This window comes from Suncus etruscus, chromosome 9, assembly GCF_024139225.1.
Source record: "Suncus etruscus isolate mSunEtr1 chromosome 9, mSunEtr1.pri.cur, whole genome shotgun sequence".
NCBI classification, from domain to species: domain Eukaryota; kingdom Metazoa; phylum Chordata; class Mammalia; order Eulipotyphla; family Soricidae; genus Suncus; species Suncus etruscus.
Genome location: NC_064856.1, coordinates 8,446,971 through 8,468,342, shown reverse-complemented (window position 1 = coordinate 8,468,342; position 21,372 = coordinate 8,446,971). Strand labels below are relative to the sequence as shown.

General features: G+C 50.8%; 1 protein-coding gene across 1 annotated transcript; it reads right to left on the bottom strand.

Moving 5' to 3' along the window:
- Window positions 1-5,075: 5,075 nt before the first annotated feature.
- AVP (arginine vasopressin) lies at window positions 5,076-6,368 on the bottom strand. The gene is made up of 3 exons (XM_049779405.1): window positions 6,255-6,368; window positions 5,428-5,629; window positions 5,076-5,320 (listed from the first exon to the last, which is right to left on the bottom strand). The coding sequence occupies exons 1-3, from the start codon at window positions 6,366-6,368 to the stop codon at window positions 5,142-5,144; spliced, it is 495 nt and encodes a 164-aa protein (XP_049635362.1). The 3' UTR covers window positions 5,076-5,141.
- Window positions 6,369-21,372: the final 15,004 nt, after the last annotated feature.

The following is a 21,372-nucleotide window of genomic DNA, read 5'->3' as shown; positions in this document are numbered from 1 at the left end:
AAAAGAGCCCTGAGCATGTACAGCATGTGGAACATTTACCTTGCATGCAGCCAAACCAAGGTCGATCTCCAGTACCCCATTTATTCCCCTAAGTCCATTAGGAGTGATCCCTAAGAGCAGAGCCCTCAAGAGTAAGACCTGAGGCCAGAGCAGCAGTAGTGCAAGCCGTAAGGCGTCTGCATTGCACACGCTAGACTAGGACCGACCACAGTTCCATCCCCCAGAGTCCCACATGGTCCCCCAAGCCAGGAGCAATTTCTGAGCTCATAGCCAGGAGTAACCCTTGAATGTCACCGGGTGTGGCCCAAAAGCCAAAAAAAGAAAAGAAAAGAAAAGAAAAGAAAAAAGAGTAAGACCTGAGCACTGCCATATGTGCTCCCCTAAAAAAAAAAAAAAAAAAAAAAAAAAGAGTAGGGGCCAGAGCAATGGTGTAAGCAGTAAGGCATCTGCCTTGCCCGCTCTAGCCTAGGACAAACTGAGGTTCGATCCCCTGGCGTCCCATAAGGTCCCCAAGCCAAGAGGGATTTCTGGGGCCGGGCGGTGGCGCTAGAGGTAAGGTGCCTGCCTTGCCTGTGCTAGCCTTGGATGGACCGAGGTTTGATCCCCCGGTGTCCCATATGGTCCCCCAAGCCAGGAGCGACTTCTGAGCGCATAGCCAGGAGTAACCCCTGAGCGTCACCGGGTGTGACCCAAAAACCAAAAAAAAGAGGGATTTCTGAGTTCATAGCCAGGATTAATCCCTGAGCGTCACCCAGTGTGGCCCAAAAAGCAAAAAAAAAAAAAAAAAATGAGCAGGGGCTGGTGACAAATAATATAAGCTCTTGTCTTGCTTATGGCAATTCAGAGATCAATCCTGGCACCTCATAAGGTTCCCCACGCCTGGCAGGCATGATCCTTGACACCATTGGGTGTGACCCAAACAAAACAAAACAAACAATAAAAATAATTTTCATTTGATAGTTTAGGAGTAGGGACAAAGACCCACATTTGAACTCCAGCATCCCACAACTCCCCCTCAATACTCTGGGCCCTTCCTGGAGGTCCTGAGCATCACAGGGGTGGGTGACCTTGATAGCCCCCGCTCTGCAGGGTCCAAGCACTGACCCAACTGGTCCAGAGGGTCAAGTATTACCAGAGAGGGGCTGTTTGGGCAAGGCTTAGGACTCCACCCAAAGAAAAACAAAGAATGTTTCACTGTTGAAAGATGTAGCTGGTGGAGTTCTCTTCATTGACTGAGAACACTAATCAATAGAACCTTCTTTCCTCTGCTGGAGGGGTTGAGTAGAAAGAGCACTCCTAATGGGTCAGGGTCTCCAGAGGAGGAGAAAGGATAATAAAAGGTCTTTGGCTGTGGGCGACATCCCTGGCTGCTGTCAAGACAAATATGGGGGGTATCTACTGCATCAGTAAACTAGGGCATGGGTGTCACACAAATCATCAGACCCAATGTCCAGGCCCTGCCTCACCCCACCTCCCTGTCCATGAACACTGCTCTATGCAATCCTGATAAGTGCTTCTATTATGTCTCCTCACGACTCAACCCTCCCTACAGTGCCCCCTCCCAGTACCCCTAGACTGAATCATGCTGACACCTAGTAGGGTCAGGGTCAGATCACAGTCCAGTGCTGAGATGGGTCAAAGGCTGCTGACCTTGACCTGGTGACTGGTCCGGCCAGAGTGGCTGTGGGTGAGTCACAGGCTTTGGCTCAAGCTGGGGTGGGACAAGACTGACCATGGTGATTTCTCTCCCTGCTGCCGCCTGGTCTCCTGGCCTCCCAGTGAAATGAGGGTCATGGAGAGAGGCAGCCCCCAGTGGCCCCAAGACCTGGAGTGAGAACCCCAAAGGAGAGGCTGTAAAGAAGAGAGGGGGCAGGAGAGAAGGCTGGAAGGTAACAGAGGGGACAAGGGTGAGAAGTGGCAAGGGAGGGATGGAGAAAAAGGAGACGGAAAAGGGGCTTCAGGAGCTGTGGTGGGCGGGCAAGGAAAAGGGGGTGAGAGCTAGAGTGAGGAGGGGCAGATGGGACAGAGCGGACAGGGAGGAATGGATGACAGTAGCCACCAAAGGCTCAACTCTAGGATATCTGTGGTGTATGCACGCATGTATGTATACCTGTACATCTGTGTGTGTTTGCACGTGTATGCATGTGCTTGCCTCAGGACCCTGTGTTTCCTGGTACATTTGTGGCTTGAGTGTGATTCTTGAGGTCTGTTTTTTGTCTGTGGTCAGGGGAGCAGCCGTGGCTGACATTTCTTCTTTTTTTTAATTTTAGGCCACTCCTGGTTATGCTCAGGACTTACTCCAGGCTGCATTCAGAGATCACTCCTGAAGGGGCTCAGTGGACCAAATGGGATGCCAGCATCAAACCCTCTCTGCTAACACTCTGGCCACCATGGCTGAGGTTTTTTGTCTGGGCTTCTCTGAATGTGTTGGACATGTGGTTGTCTGGGGGAAAGGGGCATGGAGTTAGGACCTCAGTGGACTCTGCCCTCCTCTCAGGGAACAGAGTGGGATTGGCTGCCTGGATTGCTCCTAGGGCTGCTAAGCAGCTAGCTGGCCCTTTGCTAGGGAGTGATGTGCCCCCCTCCCCCAATACATGCCTAGCACAGCCTTGAATGAGACAAGTATTAGACTAGAACTGGGGGGAACTACCAGTGGGCACTACTCTGCCTCAGTCACTGGAAATGTAAAATGGGACCGAAACTCCTTCCCGGTCATCCCTGGGCTCCTCTGTCTGCTTTTATCTTACTGTATCTCTTAATTTAATGCATTTTTAGGGATAGACATCCAGTGGTGCCTGTAGGCACTCTCAGCTCTGTGCTCTGAGTGGCTGAGAACAAATTCATGTCAGCTCCGTGCAAGATAAGCGGTAACTCCTGAGCTGTCTTGTTTTGAGGCTGGAGCAGTGGTGCAAGCAGTAGGGTGTTTGCCTTGCACATGCTAACCTAGGATGAACTGTGGTTTGATCTCCTGGTGTCCCATGTGGTCCCCCAAACCAGGAGCAATTTCTGAGCGTATAGCCAGGAGTAACCCCTGAGTGTTACCTAGTGTGGCCCAACACCCCCCCCCCAAATCTGAGTTGTCTTCTTTTTTTTTTTTTTTAAACAAAAAGCTTCTAAGAAATTTAATTAATAAAATATATTACTATTTATTTTATAGAGGCTGAAATTTGGATTGCATGTTTATTGCTTTAAACCTGTGAATGAAGTCATACTTTGGAATATATAAAGTCCATGAAGTGTACGTAGTTAGTACAATTTTTTCCAGACTAGGATAGAAATTAGAACAGCTCAAAAACTAGTCAAAAATATGTATGCTACTGGTCCAATCTCAAAAAGTGATTTATGATTCAAGCTGAGACCTGAAGACTAGCAAATCGCATATTTCAAAATCTTCCAAATATATTTGAGAAACATTGAATTCTATCTTATTCTTGTCATCATAAAGATAAAGGCTAAGTTAAATGGGCTCCCCAATGTGAGAGAGGAGCTTAATTGAAGGGCTGAAGCTAGAAGTCAGCTCTCCTGACTTGGAATCAAAGTGGTTTCATTATATAAACTGGAATATTTCTGCCCCGAGCAAACAGGGCATCTGATCTGTTCTAATATTCTATTGTATGTCATCAGAATCTAGCACATTGCTGTCTGGTAAATACATCAATTCATAAATGTACACTCAGATGTAATGTACTGGATTAGGGTGTAAAGGACACTCCTACCTCCCAGACACCTCAATCACATTTTCTTTTTTTTTTTTTTTTTGCATATTTTTTTTTTATTTAAACACCTTGATTACATACATGATTGTGTTTGGGTTTCAGTCATAAAAGGAACACCACCCATCACCAGTGCAACATTCCCATCACCCAAGTCCCAAATCTCCCTCCTCCCCACCCAACCCCTGCCTGTACCCTAAACAGGCTCTACATTTCCCTCGTACATTCTCAATATTAGGACAGTTCAAAATGTAGTTATTTCTCTAACTAAACTCATCACTCTTTGTGGTGAGCTTCCTGAGGTGAGCTGGAACTTCCAACTCTTTTCTCTTTTGTGTCTGAAAATTATTATTACAAGGGTGTCTTTCATTTTTCTTAAAACCCATAGATGAGTGAGACCATTCTGCGTTTTTCTCTCTCTCTCTGACTTATTTCACTCAGCATAATAGATTCCATGTACATCCATGTATAGGAAAATTTCATGACTTCATCTCTCCTGACAGCTGCATAATATTCCATTGTGTATATGTACCACAGTTTCTTTAGCCATTCGTCTGTTGAAGGGCATCTTGGTTGTTTCCAGAGTCTTGCTATGGTAAATAGAGCTGCAATGAATATAGGTGTAAGGAAGGGGTTTTCTTTTAACTTTTGTTTATTTTAGTGGGGGAGGGGTGTACCCAGCATACTGTCAGGGTTGGGGGACCCTAGAGAGTGCCAGGGATCAAACCTGGGTCTGCTGTGTACAAGGTAAGTGTGTCTGATCCATTATTCTCTCTCACCATTCATTTTTGTGTGTGTGTGTGACATAGTTTATTCTGGAAATATGATAGCAAGAGTCAAAAAGACAGGTCTTTTAGCTGTTTTGTTTGGATTTTAATGTTCTGATTGGGGGGCCTTGGGAGGGGTCATACCCAACAGTGCTGGGGGCTCGTCCCTGCTGGTGCTGGGGCAGAGATCCCAGTGCAAAGCCCAAGGCCCAGGTGCTCCCCTCCTGCCCTGGAACGCACCAGCCACGACTCAGCCCTCTCAGTCAGTTTCTTGCTCTGCATCAGAGAACGTTTCTGGGGTGCTGGTAATCGGGTGATTGGGGGTGATCAGGGGACCCTATGGGATGCCAGGGATAGAACCCAGGTCCCCCGCGTCTGTAAGGCGAGTGCCCTCCCCGCTGTACCATCCAAGCCAGACTCTCCCCTTACTCTGCGGGTGGTGCAGGGGAGTTCCAGCCCGTTGGGGTTCCGGGGACCTGCCTGGGGCCTGACCTGGCTGGTGGGTGGAGGTCGAGGCGCGCCTCCCGGTCCCCTCCACCCTCTCCCCGAGACGAGGCAGACGCAGACGCAGACGCAGTGCATTGGGAGAGTTTATTGGGGGTAGCGGTTCGGGGTTTCAGGGTTCATCGAGGCAGCGGGGCGTAAGATAGGGCGTGGGGGGTCAGTAGCCCCCGGGCTGCGCGGGCTCCCGAGGCTCGGGGGCCGCCACCAGCTGCACCAGCCGCAGCAGCAGCGCTCCGGCCGGGCCGTCCAGCTGAGTCGCGTTGCTCCTCTCCCCGGGACGCGCACGGCGCTGGGGACCCGCGTCCTCCCGGCACTCGGGGTCCGTCACGCAGCTCTCTGTGGGCGAAAGTTGGGGGGACGGGCGGGCTTGAGTCTGAGACCCCCCAGGCCCAGCCCCGCGCGCCCCCCAAACCCTCCGCACCCCGCGATCGCCCCGAGCGCACCTTCGTTGCAGCAGATGCCGTCGGCGGCGCAGCGGCCCCCGGTGCCGCACGGCCGCTGTCCCGACTGGCAGGGCGACGGCAGGAACGTCTCCTCCTGGCAGCGCCGCGCCTCGGCCGTGCCCACGAAGCAGCCCAGCTCGTCGCCGCAGCAGATGCGGGGCCCGAAGCAGCGGCCCTGGCCGCCCGGGCCGCAGGGCAGGCACTGCGGGGCGAGCGGGGCCGGGCGCACGGTGGGCAGGGGTGCGGGATCTCGATCGGAGCGCGCAGGGGAGACTCTCTCCCCCATCACACTCCCCCAGGTGAGACTCACTCCCCCACGGTGCTCTCAGGGACCCGGGGCTCCTCTGAGCAGCATCAGCAGCCCCCTACCCATGCCCGTGCCGGTCCTCTCCTGTCCCTTTCTTCCACCCCGTTTTCCAGCAGCATCCTCTTCCAGAGGCCACCCCCAGACACGGGCTCCTGTTTATTCAAAGCTCAGAGCTGAGCCAGCAGCTCTGCAGAGAACTGGGAGCAAAGGGTCTGAACCGGGCATGCAGGGGGCCAAATCTGGCTGGGCACCTGCAGAACTGTCCTGCTGGGTGCCTGGTGGACCTGCGCCCAGCTAAACTCAAAGCATGTGGGGGCTAGAGTCAGGAGAGGACAGTTTAAGGAGGATGGATTAGGGTAGGCAAGTTAGGCGCCCCCTTCCCCCTAGTTCGGCCATGGGGACAGTGGCAAGCCACAGGCATCCCCTCAGCCTGCCCTGCCAACCTCCTTTATCTGAGCCCTTCTAGTCCCTAGTTTCCCACTTTCCCATCTTGAGGCTCCCAGCAAGCTGGTGGCTATACCTGTCTCAGCTCCAGGTCGGCCGTGGCCCTCTTGCCACCCCGCGGGCAGTTCTGGAAGTAGCAGGCGGAGGTGAGGGAGATGAGGGCCAGCAGGCCCAGGGTGCAGGCAGGCATGGCCATGACGATGCTACGCGTGCAGGGACGGTGCTGGGAGGCCACTACCGCCGCTTCCCACCGCTGCCTATTTATGCCTGCAAGGTGCCTGCGCCCCCCTCCTCAGTGGCTCCCCAGGAGCTCAGGGCCACCAGGTCCCTGAGCTGTCAGCGGTGAATCAGGCGTCTGGGGACATACACGTGGGCCTGCCTGTGCAGGGGGCATGGGGAGGAGCTGTCACCGGAGGTGGTGTGACGGCTGGATGAGACAGGAGCTGTGAGGACGGTCTGGACTCAGGGATGAGCGCTCAGACAGAAGAGGGCCACCTGCAGACTCTCTACAAGCTTTCTGGGGTGTCACTGCACCCCATGCTCCTACTGCCCTCATGTCCATAATGGGCAGGTTCAGGTTGGCGTGGGGGGTGGTGGGACAGTTCTAGCATGCTCCTAGAATTAGGGCCAGGGACGCAGACTCTGGGTGTCTTGGGGATACTTTGAGACCCCAATAGCCCCTCGCAGGCCAGACTGTGAGAATGGGGATGCTTCCTTGGGACAAAAGAGAAGGCTAGGGGCTGGAGAGATAGCATGGGTAGTGCATTTGCCTTGCTTGTAGACGGATGGTGGTTCGAATTCCAGCATCCCATATGGTCCACCTGAGCCTAACCCCTGAGCCCTGCCCTGGATACCAAGAAACACTGGGAGAGCCCCAGAGACCTACCTGTCCCGACTCCTACTTTCTCCAGACCCTAAGTTGTGGGGACAAACAGGTAGGTACCATCTCTGGCCATCCAGGATGGTCAAGGTCTTCCAGGAAGCCCCAGAGTCCTGGCTGCCTTCCCACCACCTCAGTGCTATGAAGGAACTTAACGCCTGCCTCTGTGCGCAGGGATCACTCCTGGAGGGCTTGGGGGACCATATAGAGTTCCAAGAATTGAGCCCAGGTGACCCACATGCAAGGCAAATACCCTACCTGCTGTACTATTGATACAAATTCCCAACACACACACACACACACACACACACAATTTCTTTTTTTGTTTGTTTGTTTTTTGTTTTTAGGTCACACCTGGCAGCACTCAGGAGTTACTCCTGGCTCTATGCTCAGAAATCACTCCTGGCAGGCTCAGGGGACCATATGGGATGCCGGGATTCAAACCACTGACCTTCCGCATGTAAGGCAAATGCCTTACCTCCATGCTATCTCTCCAGCCCCATACACACACAATTTCTAAGCTTGACACAGGCTTCTCAGAACACTTGCTTGGGAACTGTTCAAATCTGGCCTCTGTCACTTGAGATTTTCTGGTAGGTAACTGAGTTCTCTGGGCTGCGTTGTAAAGTCAAGAAAATCCTAGAAGCCCTAAAGATTCACAAGACTGAAAGAATTGGGGCCGGGTGGTGGCGCTAAAGGTAAGGTGCCTGCCTTGCCTGCGCTAGCCTTGAACGGACCGCGGTTCGATCCCCCGGTGTCCCATATGGTCCCCTAAGCCAGGAGCAACTTCTGAGCACATAGCCAGGAGTAACCCCTGAGCATTACCGGGTGTGGCCCAAAAACAAACAAAAAAAAAAAAAAAAGACTGAAAGAATTGACAAGGAAAGCTGTAGAATGGTGTCTGCAGTGCTGTAAATGTATAATGCTATCATGTGATTGACCCCATCTTTCTTGTTAAGAGCTAAAGATGTTTTTCCAGTGAGATTAGCTTCCTGAACAAACCCAAAAGGAAACTTATCATCCCATTCATAGCCTGGCAAGCAGCCTTAACCCCATCACTTATCCCTGAGACACCTGAGATTCCCTTCAGACACACTTGGGTGAGGGCAGTTGTGGAGTTAATGTCCCAAGCAAGTAAACCTAGGAACTAATGGGCCTTGCCTGAGGTTACTCAGAGAAGAGCAGAGGCTGATACCAGACCAACCTCACCCCCTCTTTCCTTTCCATCCTTCATTTATTGGAAATCCACTGTGGGGCGAGTACTGAGTCCCAGCCCACGGAAAGTGGCTCCTTCCTGCTCCCGGCTTTATCTAGAGGAGCAGTAGCTCCTACAGCCACACACAAGACACTGAGGCACTGCAGGCTGCAGAGGGTGTCAGGGCCTGTCAGCGCACACCCAGGTTAGGGAGCACCCAGACTGGGAGGAGGGACTCAGAGGGCTCTCAGGAAACTGAGCTCCTCTTGGAGATGTCACTCAAGCAGCCAGGTCTGGGGTTTGGTGGGGAGGGAAGGGGACTTCCAGGATCGGCAAAGAGCAGGTCAGACATTCTAGGCAGGAGCAGGAGGATGCTGGGAAATCTGGGGGGGGGGGGTGGGGGGGGGGAAGAGGGGCAAGGTGAATTGAATGGGGGCAGCAGCTAATCAGATGGTGGTGTGATTTCGAGTTGGGGTGCTGTGGGGTGGAGATGCAGCCGCGAATCAAAAGGGGACTTGGCCATTTCAGTTAAGAGTCCCGAGGACGTTACAAAGGCCTTGTAGTCATGAAGGTCTGTTTCCAGGGTAGGTCAAGGGACAGTCAATCAAGAGACAAGGTGTTTGGGGCTGGAGAGATAGCATGGAGGTAGGGCATTTGCCTTGCATGCAGAAAGACGATGGTTCGAATCCCGGCATCCCATATGGTCCCCTGAACCTGCCAGAAGCAATTTCTGAGCGTAGAGCCAGGAGTAACCCCTGAGTGCTGCTGGGTGTGACCCAAAAACCAAAAAAAAAAAAAAAAAAAGAAAGAAAGAAAGAGAGAGAGAGAGAGAGACAAGGTGGCACCACCAGATCAAGCTTTATTGGCAACAACTGGAAGGTTGGCAGGTGTCAGGCTCTTGATCTAGAGCAGGGGTGGCGAACAAGTTCGACACAAAGAGCCAAAATTTTAAACTGTGAGAGTCAGAGAGCCACACCACGCAGTGACCTGCCAAAACAGACAAACACTCACACAAAAGCATATCATTTTAACAATAATCTATTAAACACATATTGCATTTTGCCATTTGGAGTGAGGGTCAAAATCCTGCAGTGATGATGAGGGTGTGCTGCGTCCTCCACATTAAAAACTAAAGGCGGGCCCAGAGAGATAGCACAGCGGTGTTTGCCTTGCAAGCAGCCAATCCAGGACCAAAGGTGGTTGGTTCGAATCCCGATGTCCTATATGGTCCCCTATGCCTGCCAGGAGCTATTTCTGAGCAGACAGCCAGCAGTAACCCCTGAGCACCGCCGGGTGTGGCCCAAAAAACAAAAAAAATAAATCTTTTTCATTATAGTTTTGTTAATATGATTGCAATAATATTAGTTTGTGGCACGGTTATATATGCAGTTACTCTGCCCCCACAACCAATGTCAGAAGCTTCTTATTTTGGAGGACGCCACACCCTGCAGTGCTCAGGAATCACTCCTGAGTTTGTGTTCAGGGGATCATACGTGATGCCAGGGAGTCAAACTAGGTTTTGGCCAGAAATGCTTGTAAAATAAGCATCTTAACCTCTGTACTATCTCTCCAGCCCCTAGAAGAAGAAGAAGAAGATGATGATGATGATGATGATGATGATGATGATGATGATGATGATGTTTTTGCTGTTGTTTGGGTCATAGCTGGTGATACTTGGGGCTTATACCTGGCTCCGAACACAAGAATCACTCCTGGTAGTGCTCCAAGGACTCTATAGGAGGCTGGGGACTGAACCTGGGTTGACCACATGCAAGCCAAGTACCCCACCTGCTGTGCTACATTTATGGCTCTAAAAGCCTTTATTTTTTTTTGTTTTGGTTTTTGGGTCACACCCAGCAGCACTCAGGGGTTACTCCTGGCTCTACGCTCAGAAATCGCTCCTGGCAGGCACGGGGGACCATATGGGACACCGGGATTCGAACCAACCTCCTTTGGTCCTGAATCAGCTGCTTGCAAGGCAAACGCCACTGTGCTATCTCTCCGGGCCCTAAAAGCTTATTTTTTTTTAATTATTTTTAAAAATCAGTCACCATGAAATTACAAACTTACTCATGATTGGGTTTCAGGCATAAAATGTTCCCAAACCCATCCTTCACCAGCTTCCACTTCCTTCACCAATGCTTCACCTTGCACTTCCTACCAGTCTGCTTCTACAAGAGATGCTTTTATTTAAATATAAATTTTTGCACAGTATTTGCAGTACCCTTGCCAATAGGCTTCATACAAATAATCCCACCTTTCAGCAACACCTCCCCTTGGCTGAATGCTTGCCCACCTCCCCTCTGTCCTCCTTCCCTCCATTCCACAGCCCCCTTCAGGGACTTGTTTCCTCCTGAAGACCAGTTCTCAAGAAGAAGCTTATTTTTTCCAAAGGACAATTGTTCAGCCACATCAGGGGTTGCTAGGGGATGCTATAAAATGAGGACAGATGTAGACATAACTGCCAATTGTAACAATACAAAGAGATTTAGATCTTGATAACAGAAGTGTCAGCGGACTGGTGTGGGCAGGCTCCTGAGTTGGGGGGGGGGAGAGTAAATGCTGGACACAAATGGTGGGTGGGGATGGGGCAGGGGCACAGTACAGGCTGGCCTTAGGGCACCTGCTTGGCAAGTCAAAATCAAAAATCAAAGTCACCAAGTCAAATCCTGACATCACTGATGCCCGTTGCCAACAGGAACTTGCCAATTCTGCTGTCTGAGATCCTGAAAACAGCAAGTGATTTCTCACTGCACTGTAGCACCACGAAAGGGGCGTGACCTCAGTGAGCACTGTGTGAGACTCACAGCTTCCTCTATTGAACATATAACCATGGGGCCCGAATGATAACACAGTGCTAGGGGGTTTCGCAGCCAACCCTGACGGACCTCGGTTCGATTCCCTGCAAACCATAGAGCCCCCTGATCATGCCAGGGGTGATTTCTGAGCACAGAGCCAGAAGTAACAACTGAGCGCCACCGAGTGTGATCCAAGAACACACACACACACACACACACACACACACACACCATATAACAGCCATAACTATGTACTTCAAGTAGAGTGGGGCATCCAGGACCAGAGGTACAGTGCAGCAGGGAAGACATTTGCAAGGCAAGACCTTTACCTGCTATTTGTTTCTTTGGCTCTTCCACGCTTGGGAATTTTTGCTTTTTTTTCTCTTCCCATAGCTACCTGCAAGTGTGCCCCTCCTTCCCCATCAGATACTCCAACTTGTAAACTTTGCCTGTAGAGTGAGAGCTCAGTGGGAGCCGCTGGGGAAATAAATAGTGTTCTCCCACTTCTTCCAGTATGTGGTTTTTTTTTTTTTTTTTTGGTTTTGTTTTGTTTTGTTTTGTTTTTGCTGGCTGATGGTGAGAATTTCCACCACAAGGAGACAGACTTGAAATGCAGCCAGACCTTCCCCTCCCACAACCCCCAGTGCAGATCTGGAGGACAGTACAGCAGGTAGGGTGCTGGCCTTGCACACACGGTAGCCCCTCATTTGATACCTGGCACCCACTAGGAGTTATCTCTGAGCTCCGAGCCAGGAGGAACCCTGAGCACTGCCAGGTGTGATTCCCCCCCAAAAACAAAACAAAAAAACCCTCAGCCATCCAGTGTAGTACCCAGGATGATGGGGAGATAAGCTTTTGTGGGATGAGTAGGGCCCTCTGGCATCTGTGCAGGAGGCCTGGGATGCAGCTGAGCCCTGACACTGAAAGCAAGTTTTAGAATGATGGCACAGCTGGCCAGGACGAGGTGTCCTGAGCCCTCTTCCATGTATTCCCTGGAGGTCTAGATGATAACTAGGAACTCACATGTTGGCCGGGTAGGGTGCTGTGTCGAGGTCACATGGCCAACCAAAGCCAGGCCCTCTGCCCAGAGGCTCCCCCACCTCAAATCTGCTCCTCAGCTGAAATGGTTGAGCCCCCTCCCTATTTGCAGCTTCACCTCCACTCCACTGTAGCACCCTCTCCGGACTGCAGTCCCCCCCACACTAGATCTCCCTGCATCCTCCTGCTCCTACCTGGAATGTCTGACCTGCTCTTTGCTGATCCTGGAAGTCCCCTTCCCTCCCCACCAAACCCCAGATCTGGCTGCTTGAGTGACATCTCCAAGAGGAGCTCAGTTTCCTGAGAGCCCCCTGAGTCCCTCCTCCCAGTCTGGGTGCTCCCTAACCTGGGTGTGCGCTGACAGGCCTTGACACCCTCTGCAGCCTGCAGTGCCTCAGTATCTATGTGTGTAGCTGCAGGAGCTGCTGCTCCTCTAGACAAAGCCGAAGCAGGAAGGAGCCACTTTCCCTGTGCTGGGGACTCAGGCCCCCTCCTGGGACAGTACTCACCCCACAGTAGGGTTTCCAATAAATGAAGGATGGAAAGGAAAGAGGGGGTGAGGTTGGTCTGGTATCAGGTTTTGCTCTAAATAAACCTGTTCCCAGGTTTATTGCTTGGTAATAAACCCCACATCTGATTTTTTCCTTTAGGAGTAGATTTTATTTATTGTATTTATTTATTTTAGGTTTTTTGGGCCACACCCAGCAGCACTCAGGGGTTATTCCTGGTTCTGCACCCAAAACTTGCTCCTGGAGGAGCTGGAGAGATAGCACAGCGGTAGGGCTTGCAAACAGCCGACCCAGGACCAAACGTGGTTCGAATTCCGGTACCCCATCACCCCATAAGGTCCCCGTGCCTGCCAGGAGTGATTTCTGAGCAGATAGCCAGGAGTAACTCCTGAGTGCCACTGAGTGTGGCCTCAAAACAAAACAAAACAAAGCAAAATCACTCCTGGAGGCTCGGGGGACCATATGGGGTCCCAGGACTCAAACCAGGTCCATCCCAAGTTGGCTGCATGCAAGGCAAATGCCTTACCGCTATACTATCTCTCTGGCCCTATCCAGCCCCTATTTTTGTTTCATTTAGTTTAGTTTAGTTTTGATTTGAGGCTATACCTGGTGGTGCTCAAGGGTTATTCCTGGCTCTGCTTTTATTAATCATGCCTGATAGTGCTTGAGAGACCATATTGAATGCAGGGGTTAGAAACCAGTTAAGCCATTTGTAAGGCAAATATTCTACCCTATGTACTATTGTACTATTTCTCAGACTCCAGAAAAAGTTTAATAATTTCTTTTTTTTTTTTTTTGTTTTGGGGTTCCTCCTGGCTCTACACTCAGAAATCGCTCCTAGGAGAGATAGCACAGCGGTGTTTGCCTTGCAAGCAGCCGATCCAGGACCAAAGGTGGTTGGTTCGAGTCCCGGTGTCCCATATGGTCCCCCGTACCTGCCAGGAGCTATTTCTGAGCAGACAATCAGGAGTAACCCCTGAGCACCGCCGGGTGTGGCCCCAAAAAAAAAAAAAAAGAAAAAAAAGAAATTGCTCCTGGCAGGCTCAAGGGACCATATGGGTTGCCGGGATTTGAACCACGGATCTTCTGCATGCAAGGCAAACGCCTTACCTCCATGCTATCTCTCTGGCCCCAGGTTTAATAATTTCTTTCTTCTTTATTTATTTTGTGTGTGTGTGTGGTTTTTGGGTCACACCCAGCAGTTATTCCTGGCTCCACGCTCAGAAATTGCTCCTGGCAGGCATGGGGACCATATGGGACGCGGGGATTCGAACCAATGACCTCCTGCATGAAAGGCAAATGCCTTACCTCCATGCTATCTCTCCGGCCCCAGGTTTAATAATTTCTAAACTCTTTATATGAGAAAACATACAAACCTACAGGTTAATCTTCCAGAATGTTCCTTGAAGGTTTTGAACTGTTCTTTGAAGTGCCTACTTACCCTTTAGACAGTCTTCTCTGAGGACAAGTCACCATCTGATGTCCCTGAACTGATTCAGCATTCACCTTGTCTCAGTGTTTGACTGGGACAGAGTATAGACATTGCTGCATCCCAAACAGATGAGCAGCGCTCATTGGCAAGAGATTGTGTTAGCAATGAGAGCTTTCTCTCCTTTCCAACACTGAATCTCACCAGGACAGACAGGCACATTCTCTGTATATTTTCTACAGAGCAAAACCCAGTGTGAACTGCAGGACCCAGGGACCTTCTTAATTGAAACATGGACTTTGTCTTGAATAGGGATAGCAGGTCAGATGCAGATACTGGCTTAGGTAGACTGGTATCCATCTAAACAGGCAGGCCCAGAGCCATGGTGCAGCATGCTGAGGTGCGTGTCTTGCATGTGCTAATTCATGTTCGATCCTTGGCATCCCATATGGATCCCCAAATTCCACTAGAAGTCATCCTTGAGCACAGTACCAGGAATAATCCCTGAGCACTGTCGGGTGTGACTAAATTTAAAATAAAAAGAAAGAGCAAAAGTGAATAGGAGCAGGATGAAAGCCGCCACTGAGGGACCAGAGACATAGCGCAGCAGTAGGGCATTTGCCTTGCATGCAGCTGACCCAGGAGGAACCCATTTCGATTTCTGGCATCCCATATGGTCCTGTCAGGGGTGATTTATGAGTGCAGAGCCAGAAATAACCCCGAGCGCCTCTGGGTGTGGCCCAAAAACCAATCAATAAATAAAGTTTAAAAAATATTTTTAAAAAAAGGGGGGGGCTGGGAAGGTGGCGCTAGCATAGGATGGACTGCGGTTCGATCCCCCGGCATCCCATATGGTCCCCCCAAGCCAGGAGCAATTTCTGAGCTCATAGCCAAGAGTAACCCCTGAGCATCAAATGGGTGTGGCGCCCCCCCAAATATATATATATATTAAAAAAATAAAGACACCGCTGACTCATGCTGTATGGGATGGTCATTCAGGTACTTCCTGCTCTGGTTTTCCTGCCTTTATTTATTTTTATTTTTATTTATTTATTATTTTGGTTTTTGTGTCACACTCGGTAGCCTCAAAGGTTACTCCTGGCTCTACACTCAGAAATCGCTCCTGGCAAGCTTGGGGAACCATATGGGATGCCAGGATTCGAACCACCATCCTTCTGCATGCAAGGCAAACACCCTACCTCCATGCTATCTCTCTGACCCCTTCCTGCCTTTATTTTTGACTGCTGGTAATTATGCTTTATTTCTTTTCCAGGTTGCACCATACAAGTCAGGTGATGATATATTGCATATTAATTTTTTCTTTTTGACTTCATATAGTCAAAATGTCTTATTTATTTCTTCTATAGTGAATGTTTTTTGTGTCTTGTTGCAAAGTTCTTTTTCGTTTTTTGGTTTTGGGCCATACCCAGTGGTGCTCGGGAGTTACTCATGGCTCTGCACTCAGTAATATACTCCTGTGTTGCTAAATGGACCATATGGGATTCCAGGGATCGTACCTGAATAATATCACACCTTATTCACTGTGTTATCATTCTGGCCATTTTTTTGGGGGGGGCACACCTGGTGAAGCTCAGGGGTTACTCTTGGTTATGCTCTCAGAAATTGCTCTCAAATTGGGGGACCATATGGGACACTGGGGGATCGAACCAAGGATTGTCCTAGATCAGACACTTGCAAGGGAAACTCCCTACTGCTGCACCATTGCTCCGGCCCCCTCACTCTGGCCTTTTATAAGAACTTGGGGGGGAGGGGATATATTGAGTGTAAAATAATCTAAATGTGGGCGTGAGCGATAGCACAGCAGGTAGAGTATTTGCCTTGCACACAGCCAACCCAGGTTTGATCTCCAGAATTCCATATGGTCCCCAGAGCCTGCCAGAAGTAATTTCTGAGTGCAGAACTAGGAATAACCCCCAAGCATCACTGGGCATGGCCCAAAGCAAAACAAAAGATAAGTAAACAGCAGCATAAATCTGAAGGGGCTAGAGACATAGTATATAGCTCAGCATGCTGCCCTCCCTCCATCCCCAGTAGCACATATGGTCTCCTGAACCTACCACAGTTCACTCCTGAGCATAGCTGAGCATAGAGCCAGGAAGAGCTTTTGAATTTTCAGGTGTGGCCCCCAAACCCAACCCTTTCCAATAAAAGTCCTAATTGTGGGCATATTTGAGGCCAAGAGTGGCCTTTGTTCTCTCCCTAGGTGAGTTCCTGAGGAAAAAGAAGTTTTGAACATAAGAGACAGCACGATGTTAAGGCACTTGACTTGCAAGGAGCTCACGGGTTCGATTCCCAGAACCAAATATGGTCCCCCTGCACTGCCAGGAATGGCCCCTGAGCACAGTTGAGTGTGTTTCCCAAACCAAACCTAAAAGAAAAAGGAGTTCTTAGGAAGTATCTTTGTTTAGGTGTCTCAATTTCCGGCGACAGCACCAGGGGCAACAGATTAAGTGAGGCTCAAGAGGAACCTGGCAGGGCCGAGAGCTGGGGTGCCAAGCGCAGTGCATTAGCTTCAGGGACCCCGGGGACCCGCTCAAATTGGGTCGCTCAGCTGGGGCTCACGACTGCGGGCAGAGGATGCAGCAAGAGTGGGCGGGTGTGCCCCGAATGCTGAGTGCCAGATGAGCTGAGCAGAACCACTTAGGCCCAATCTCTTAGCAGGTGGGTGAGGGGGGCTAGCGGGGAATAGAGAGAGAGAAGCCATGAATGTACGTGAGTTTGAATGTATGTGTGTGTGTTGAGCATGTGTGAGAGTGCATTAGTGTGTGTGTTTTTATGAATGAGTGTGTTTGATAGTGAATATGGGTGTGTGTGGAGTGTTGAGGGAATGTGCATGTGGGAATATCTGTGGGTGTATATGTGAGTGTGGGGTGTGTGTTGTGGGAATGTGTGCCTGAGCAAATTTCAGGGGTTACTCCTGGCTCTGGCCATGCTGAGGAACCCTGGAGGTCAGGGGCTGAATCTGCATCAGCCACATGCAAGTCCAGCACCCCACCTGCTGTGTGTTGACACCCTGTTGATTACACAGGACACATTCGGGACACACTGTGAGCCCCTCTGAGCCAATTCTGAGCTCTTACCCTCCCTCCAGACCAGCACCCTTGTTCTCTGTTCAGATCTCCCCTTGGTGACTTCTGGTGGTGCATCTGGTGGTAAGAGACGTCACACTGACTGTTCTGTTCTTGGGGCTCATGGGGGAGTCAGGGTGTTACAGTCCTGATTCCTGTGTAGCCCTGGATTGTGGTGCCTTCCAACCCCTGTGGGAGCCCTAGGCATGGAATTCGGGCTCACACTTGCCAGGCAAGGGTGTAGCTCCTGAGCCACTTTCTAGGAGTGAACCCCTTCTGCAGAAATGAAGGCATAGAGAAGTGGAACAGTTTGTTCCAGGGGTACAGCGCCTTCCACAGTGTCCTCAGTAATAGAGCCCTAATGTGCCTGTCCTTTTGCAAGGCTTCAGGGTGGGTCTTGCCTGATTTGGGACTCAGGGGGCATGCCTGGGGGCTCTGTACCCCCTTTAAGGCCCTGCACAGGCCAGGCTCTCTTTATTCTCCATCAGGAGTAACTACCACATTCTCAGTTGTCTCCACTCTCCAGGTGGTCCTGGGGACTCATGGGGAGTCAAGGGTTCTTGGGGTACAGACTGGCTAGACCTATGCCCTGGCCTCTTCTGAAGTGGGGCAGATGGCCTGTGAGCCAGAGTCTCTTGTCCAGGTCTTCGGCATTTCTGGCTCTGAAGTGCTCAGCCTAAGAGAACCCTCACCTGCCCTCAGAAGGCACCTGGCTGAGCCACTCAGGAACATCCCCTCTTGGCATCCTGGTGTTACAGGTGGACATTCGTGTCACTTCCTTCTGCTCCTTTTTGCATCCCACACCCCATCATGGGCCTGAGAGTCCTTTTCCACAGCCTTCCACTCTCTGTGCCAAGCTTAGGAAAATTTATTCAAAATTAAGTTACTGGGAGGCCAGAGAACAGCCTTGGAAACTTAATGTGGTCCTGGAAAGCCACAAAACTCAAACTAGGAAAACTCTAAGGCCTGGTGGCCAGAGTGTCAGTGCTGTGCAGGTTCCATCCATCCACATTGAGTGGATGTGTGAGACCTTTCCTGTGGGCCTGTGAACAGGACTTAGTCTGGCCCCAGAGTGTGTGCCAGGTGCTGGGTCCTATGCCACAATATTCAAGGGGTTATTTCTGGCTCTGTGCTCAGGCATCAGTCCTAGCAGGGCTCAGGCTCCCTTTGTGATTCTGCGGAGGGAATCCGGGTTGGCTATGTGCAAGATAAATGCCCTATCCCACTATTTCATGACTTCTGCCCCATTAGCTGGTCTTTCCCACACATAAATTCTAAGGGTCAGCCGGGACCTCTCTATTTTGCATCCAGTGTCAAGCCACACACTGCAAATGGGTGACTCAGAATGGTATATCTGAAGGGACTGTTTTTGCTTTCCCCATTCTACCCCACCTATCACTATGATCTCTGGGTCTGGTAGCCTTGGAACAGTGACAACATGGTGGCTCAGAGCTTCTGGAATCAGTGTTCCCTGTGGAATTGGGGCTCTTGGGTACCAGTACCTCAGTGCCTGCAGTCTAGTGTTACTCTTGGACCCAGGTCCTGGTGGGGGGTGGAGAACGAGTGAGCACCAGGGAGCCATTGTGTCAGAGACACTAGGTTGTGAGTTAACAGAGGACAAAAACTAAGAGTTGGGGATTCTTTTTGTTCTTCCTTTTGGATTTGGTTTTTGTTTTTGGGTCACACCCGGCAGCACTCAAGGGTTACTCGTGGCTCTACACTGAGAAATCACTCCTGGCAGGCTGGGGAGACCATATGAGATGCAGGAATTCGAACCACCATTCATCTGCATGCAAGGTAAACGCCCTGCCTCCATGCTATCTCTCTGGCTTGTTCTTCCTTTTGAAATTTTACTTAGTCACCATGAATTACAAAGTTATTCATCTTTGAGTTTCAGCCATACAATATTCCACTACCCACCCCTTCACCAGTGTCCACTTTCCTCCATTCTGTCTCCAATTCCCCTCCCACCCACCAGCCTTTTGGGGGGATGGTGTCACAATGGGCAATGTTTAGGGCTTACTCCTGACTCAGGGGTCACTCCTAGAGGCTAGGCTCTAGGGACCCGAGTCAGTCACTGGCAAGGCAAAAAACTTTTCCTGCCGTTCTTTGGCTCCAACTTGCCGGTCACTGTTTTTTTGGCTTGTTTTTGTTTGAGGGTCACACTCAAAGGTGCTCAGGGGTTACTCCTGGCTTTACGCTCAGGAATCACACCTGGTGGGTCTTCGGGGTGCAAGGAATTGAACCTAGGTCAGCTACATGCAAGAAAAGCACCTTACCTGTTGCAAGTCAGCCCCTGAAGAGGTTGACTGATGGAGGGATGGAGGATGAGGCCTTTCTCCTCTAGCTCGGACAACACGTCTGTTACCCTGTTCAGCCGGTGGTTCTGAGGTGAATGCGGCGGGAAGAAAGCCAACAGGCAGTCAGGCTTCCGAAGAAAACAGCTCTTTATTCCATGAAGAGGCCAAAGCCAAAAAAAAGCCCCCCCCCCCCCCCCCCGCCTTCCACAGACCTTTGTTTTTATGCCCCAGAATCAGGTACCACCCAATGGTGGGAGCAGAACCAGGTGCCACCCTAGGGTGGGAGCAGAATGCCAGGTCACACCCTAGGGTAGGATACAATCACCGATCAGGTAGGGTCAGTAACACAATAATCCCATTAAAATGTTTACATACACAACACTTACCCACTGTACTTTCTCCACCCCCACAACAGACTTTAAAATAACTTTTTGCCACTATGGTTATTAATACTATTACTGATAAGGCTCCATGCATAGCATTTTAGTACCTTTTAGCACCGCCTTCTCCCACTTCCCTCCACCATTGTAGTGTTCTCTTCCTTGCCCAGTTCCCTTCATGCCCAGGACCTTTTTATTTGTGTTTTGGTTTGTTTTGGGGCCACACCCGATGACGTTCAGGGGTTACTTCTGGCTCTGTGCTCAGAAATTGCTCCTGGCTTGGGGGACCATATGGGATGCCGGGATTCGAACGCAAGTCTGTCCTGGGTCAGCCACATGCAAGGCAAATGCCCTACCGCTTTGCTATCTCTCCGCCACCCCCACCTCCCAGGACCTTTTTTTGTAAGATGCCTTGGAAGGAGAGCTTTGGGAACAGCTGTGGAAGTAAGACCAAGGAAAGGCTAGTGCGGGTCAAGAGTGTTGCTCAGACCTTTGGGTCACTGACTGTCCTACTTGCTCTGGGTCCCTCTGAGACAGAATCACTTAAATCACCATTTGGCAGGATCCCACAGATCAGCCAGGCCGTGCCCAGGTCTGTGCCCCTTCCCTGGCCATCTGCAGTTCTTAAGTGGAGGAAATGTTTGGGGTTTGAGACTCAGCATTATCCCATCATCTCATTATGGAAGAGGTCAATTAGCCGGGGCCCTCGCCAGCATAGACGTGGAGGTGCGTGTCCCCGCATTCATTGTGGCTGATGTTCACCTCCCCCCCACTGCCCGCCTTCCTCCCAGGGGCCGAGCCCCCCTAAGCTGATCTCATCCTCCTAGAGGGAATGAGAGAAGACAGGTGAGAGGGGTCCTCTCTGGGGGGACCCTGGCTCCTGAGACGGGCTAATTACTGACTTCCCAAGAAGTGAGCGTTCCGTGGATCAACGTTCAGAGCTGAGTCACGGCGGATGTCTGGTTCTGTGCCCACAGGGAGCGGGGTGGGGGGATCCAGCCTGGGCCGCAGACTCCTACCCGCTCTCCACATTCTCTCTCTCTCTTTCTCTCTGTTTTAATTTTTATTTTGTCGTCGTTGTTGTTGTTGTTTTGGGGTCACACCAAGCGTCGCTCAGGGGTTACTCCTGGCTCTACACTCAGAAATCACTCCTGGCAGGCTCGGGGGACCATATGGGATGCCGGGATTCAAGCCATTCTCCGGCCCATCCCCACATTTTCTTTTGCCATCCCAATTCATCCCCACTGCTTTGGGGATGAACTGGGGACAATAGCTCCTCCCTCTCATCTTTCTCATTCCTGCTTCTGCCTCCCAACTTCTGGGTCCTGAACCCAAGAGCATGGCTGACTGAAGACCAATAACAGAGACGAAAACAAATGTGAGAAAAATTTGCACCCTGAGCAAAGGGGCTTGTGGTTCCTAGAAGAGCTTCCTGGGAAACAGAGCCATGGGAAATGAGGGGGCTCGATCACGACTGCAAACTGGCCTTGGTGCTCTTAGGATATGGTTAGCTTTCAGTCAAATCTCCCTTCTCTTTTGTCTCTGAGCGCCTACAGGCAGCCTTCACAGTCCTGGC

Bases quoted from the DNA above. Each gene is read 5' to 3' on its own strand.
- AVP (XM_049779405.1), bottom strand. From the start codon at position 6,368: ATGCCTGCCTGCACCCTGGGCCTGCTGGCCCTCATCTCCCTCACCTCC. The intron at 5,630-6,254 runs GTATAGCCACCA...CTCGCCCCGCAG, and splicing joins CCGACCTGGAGCTGAGACAG to TGCCTGCCCTGCGGCCCGGG. The intron at 5,321-5,427 runs GTGCGCTCGGGG...TTTCGCCCACAG, and splicing joins CGGCATCTGCTGCAACGAAG to AGAGCTGCGTGACGGACCCC.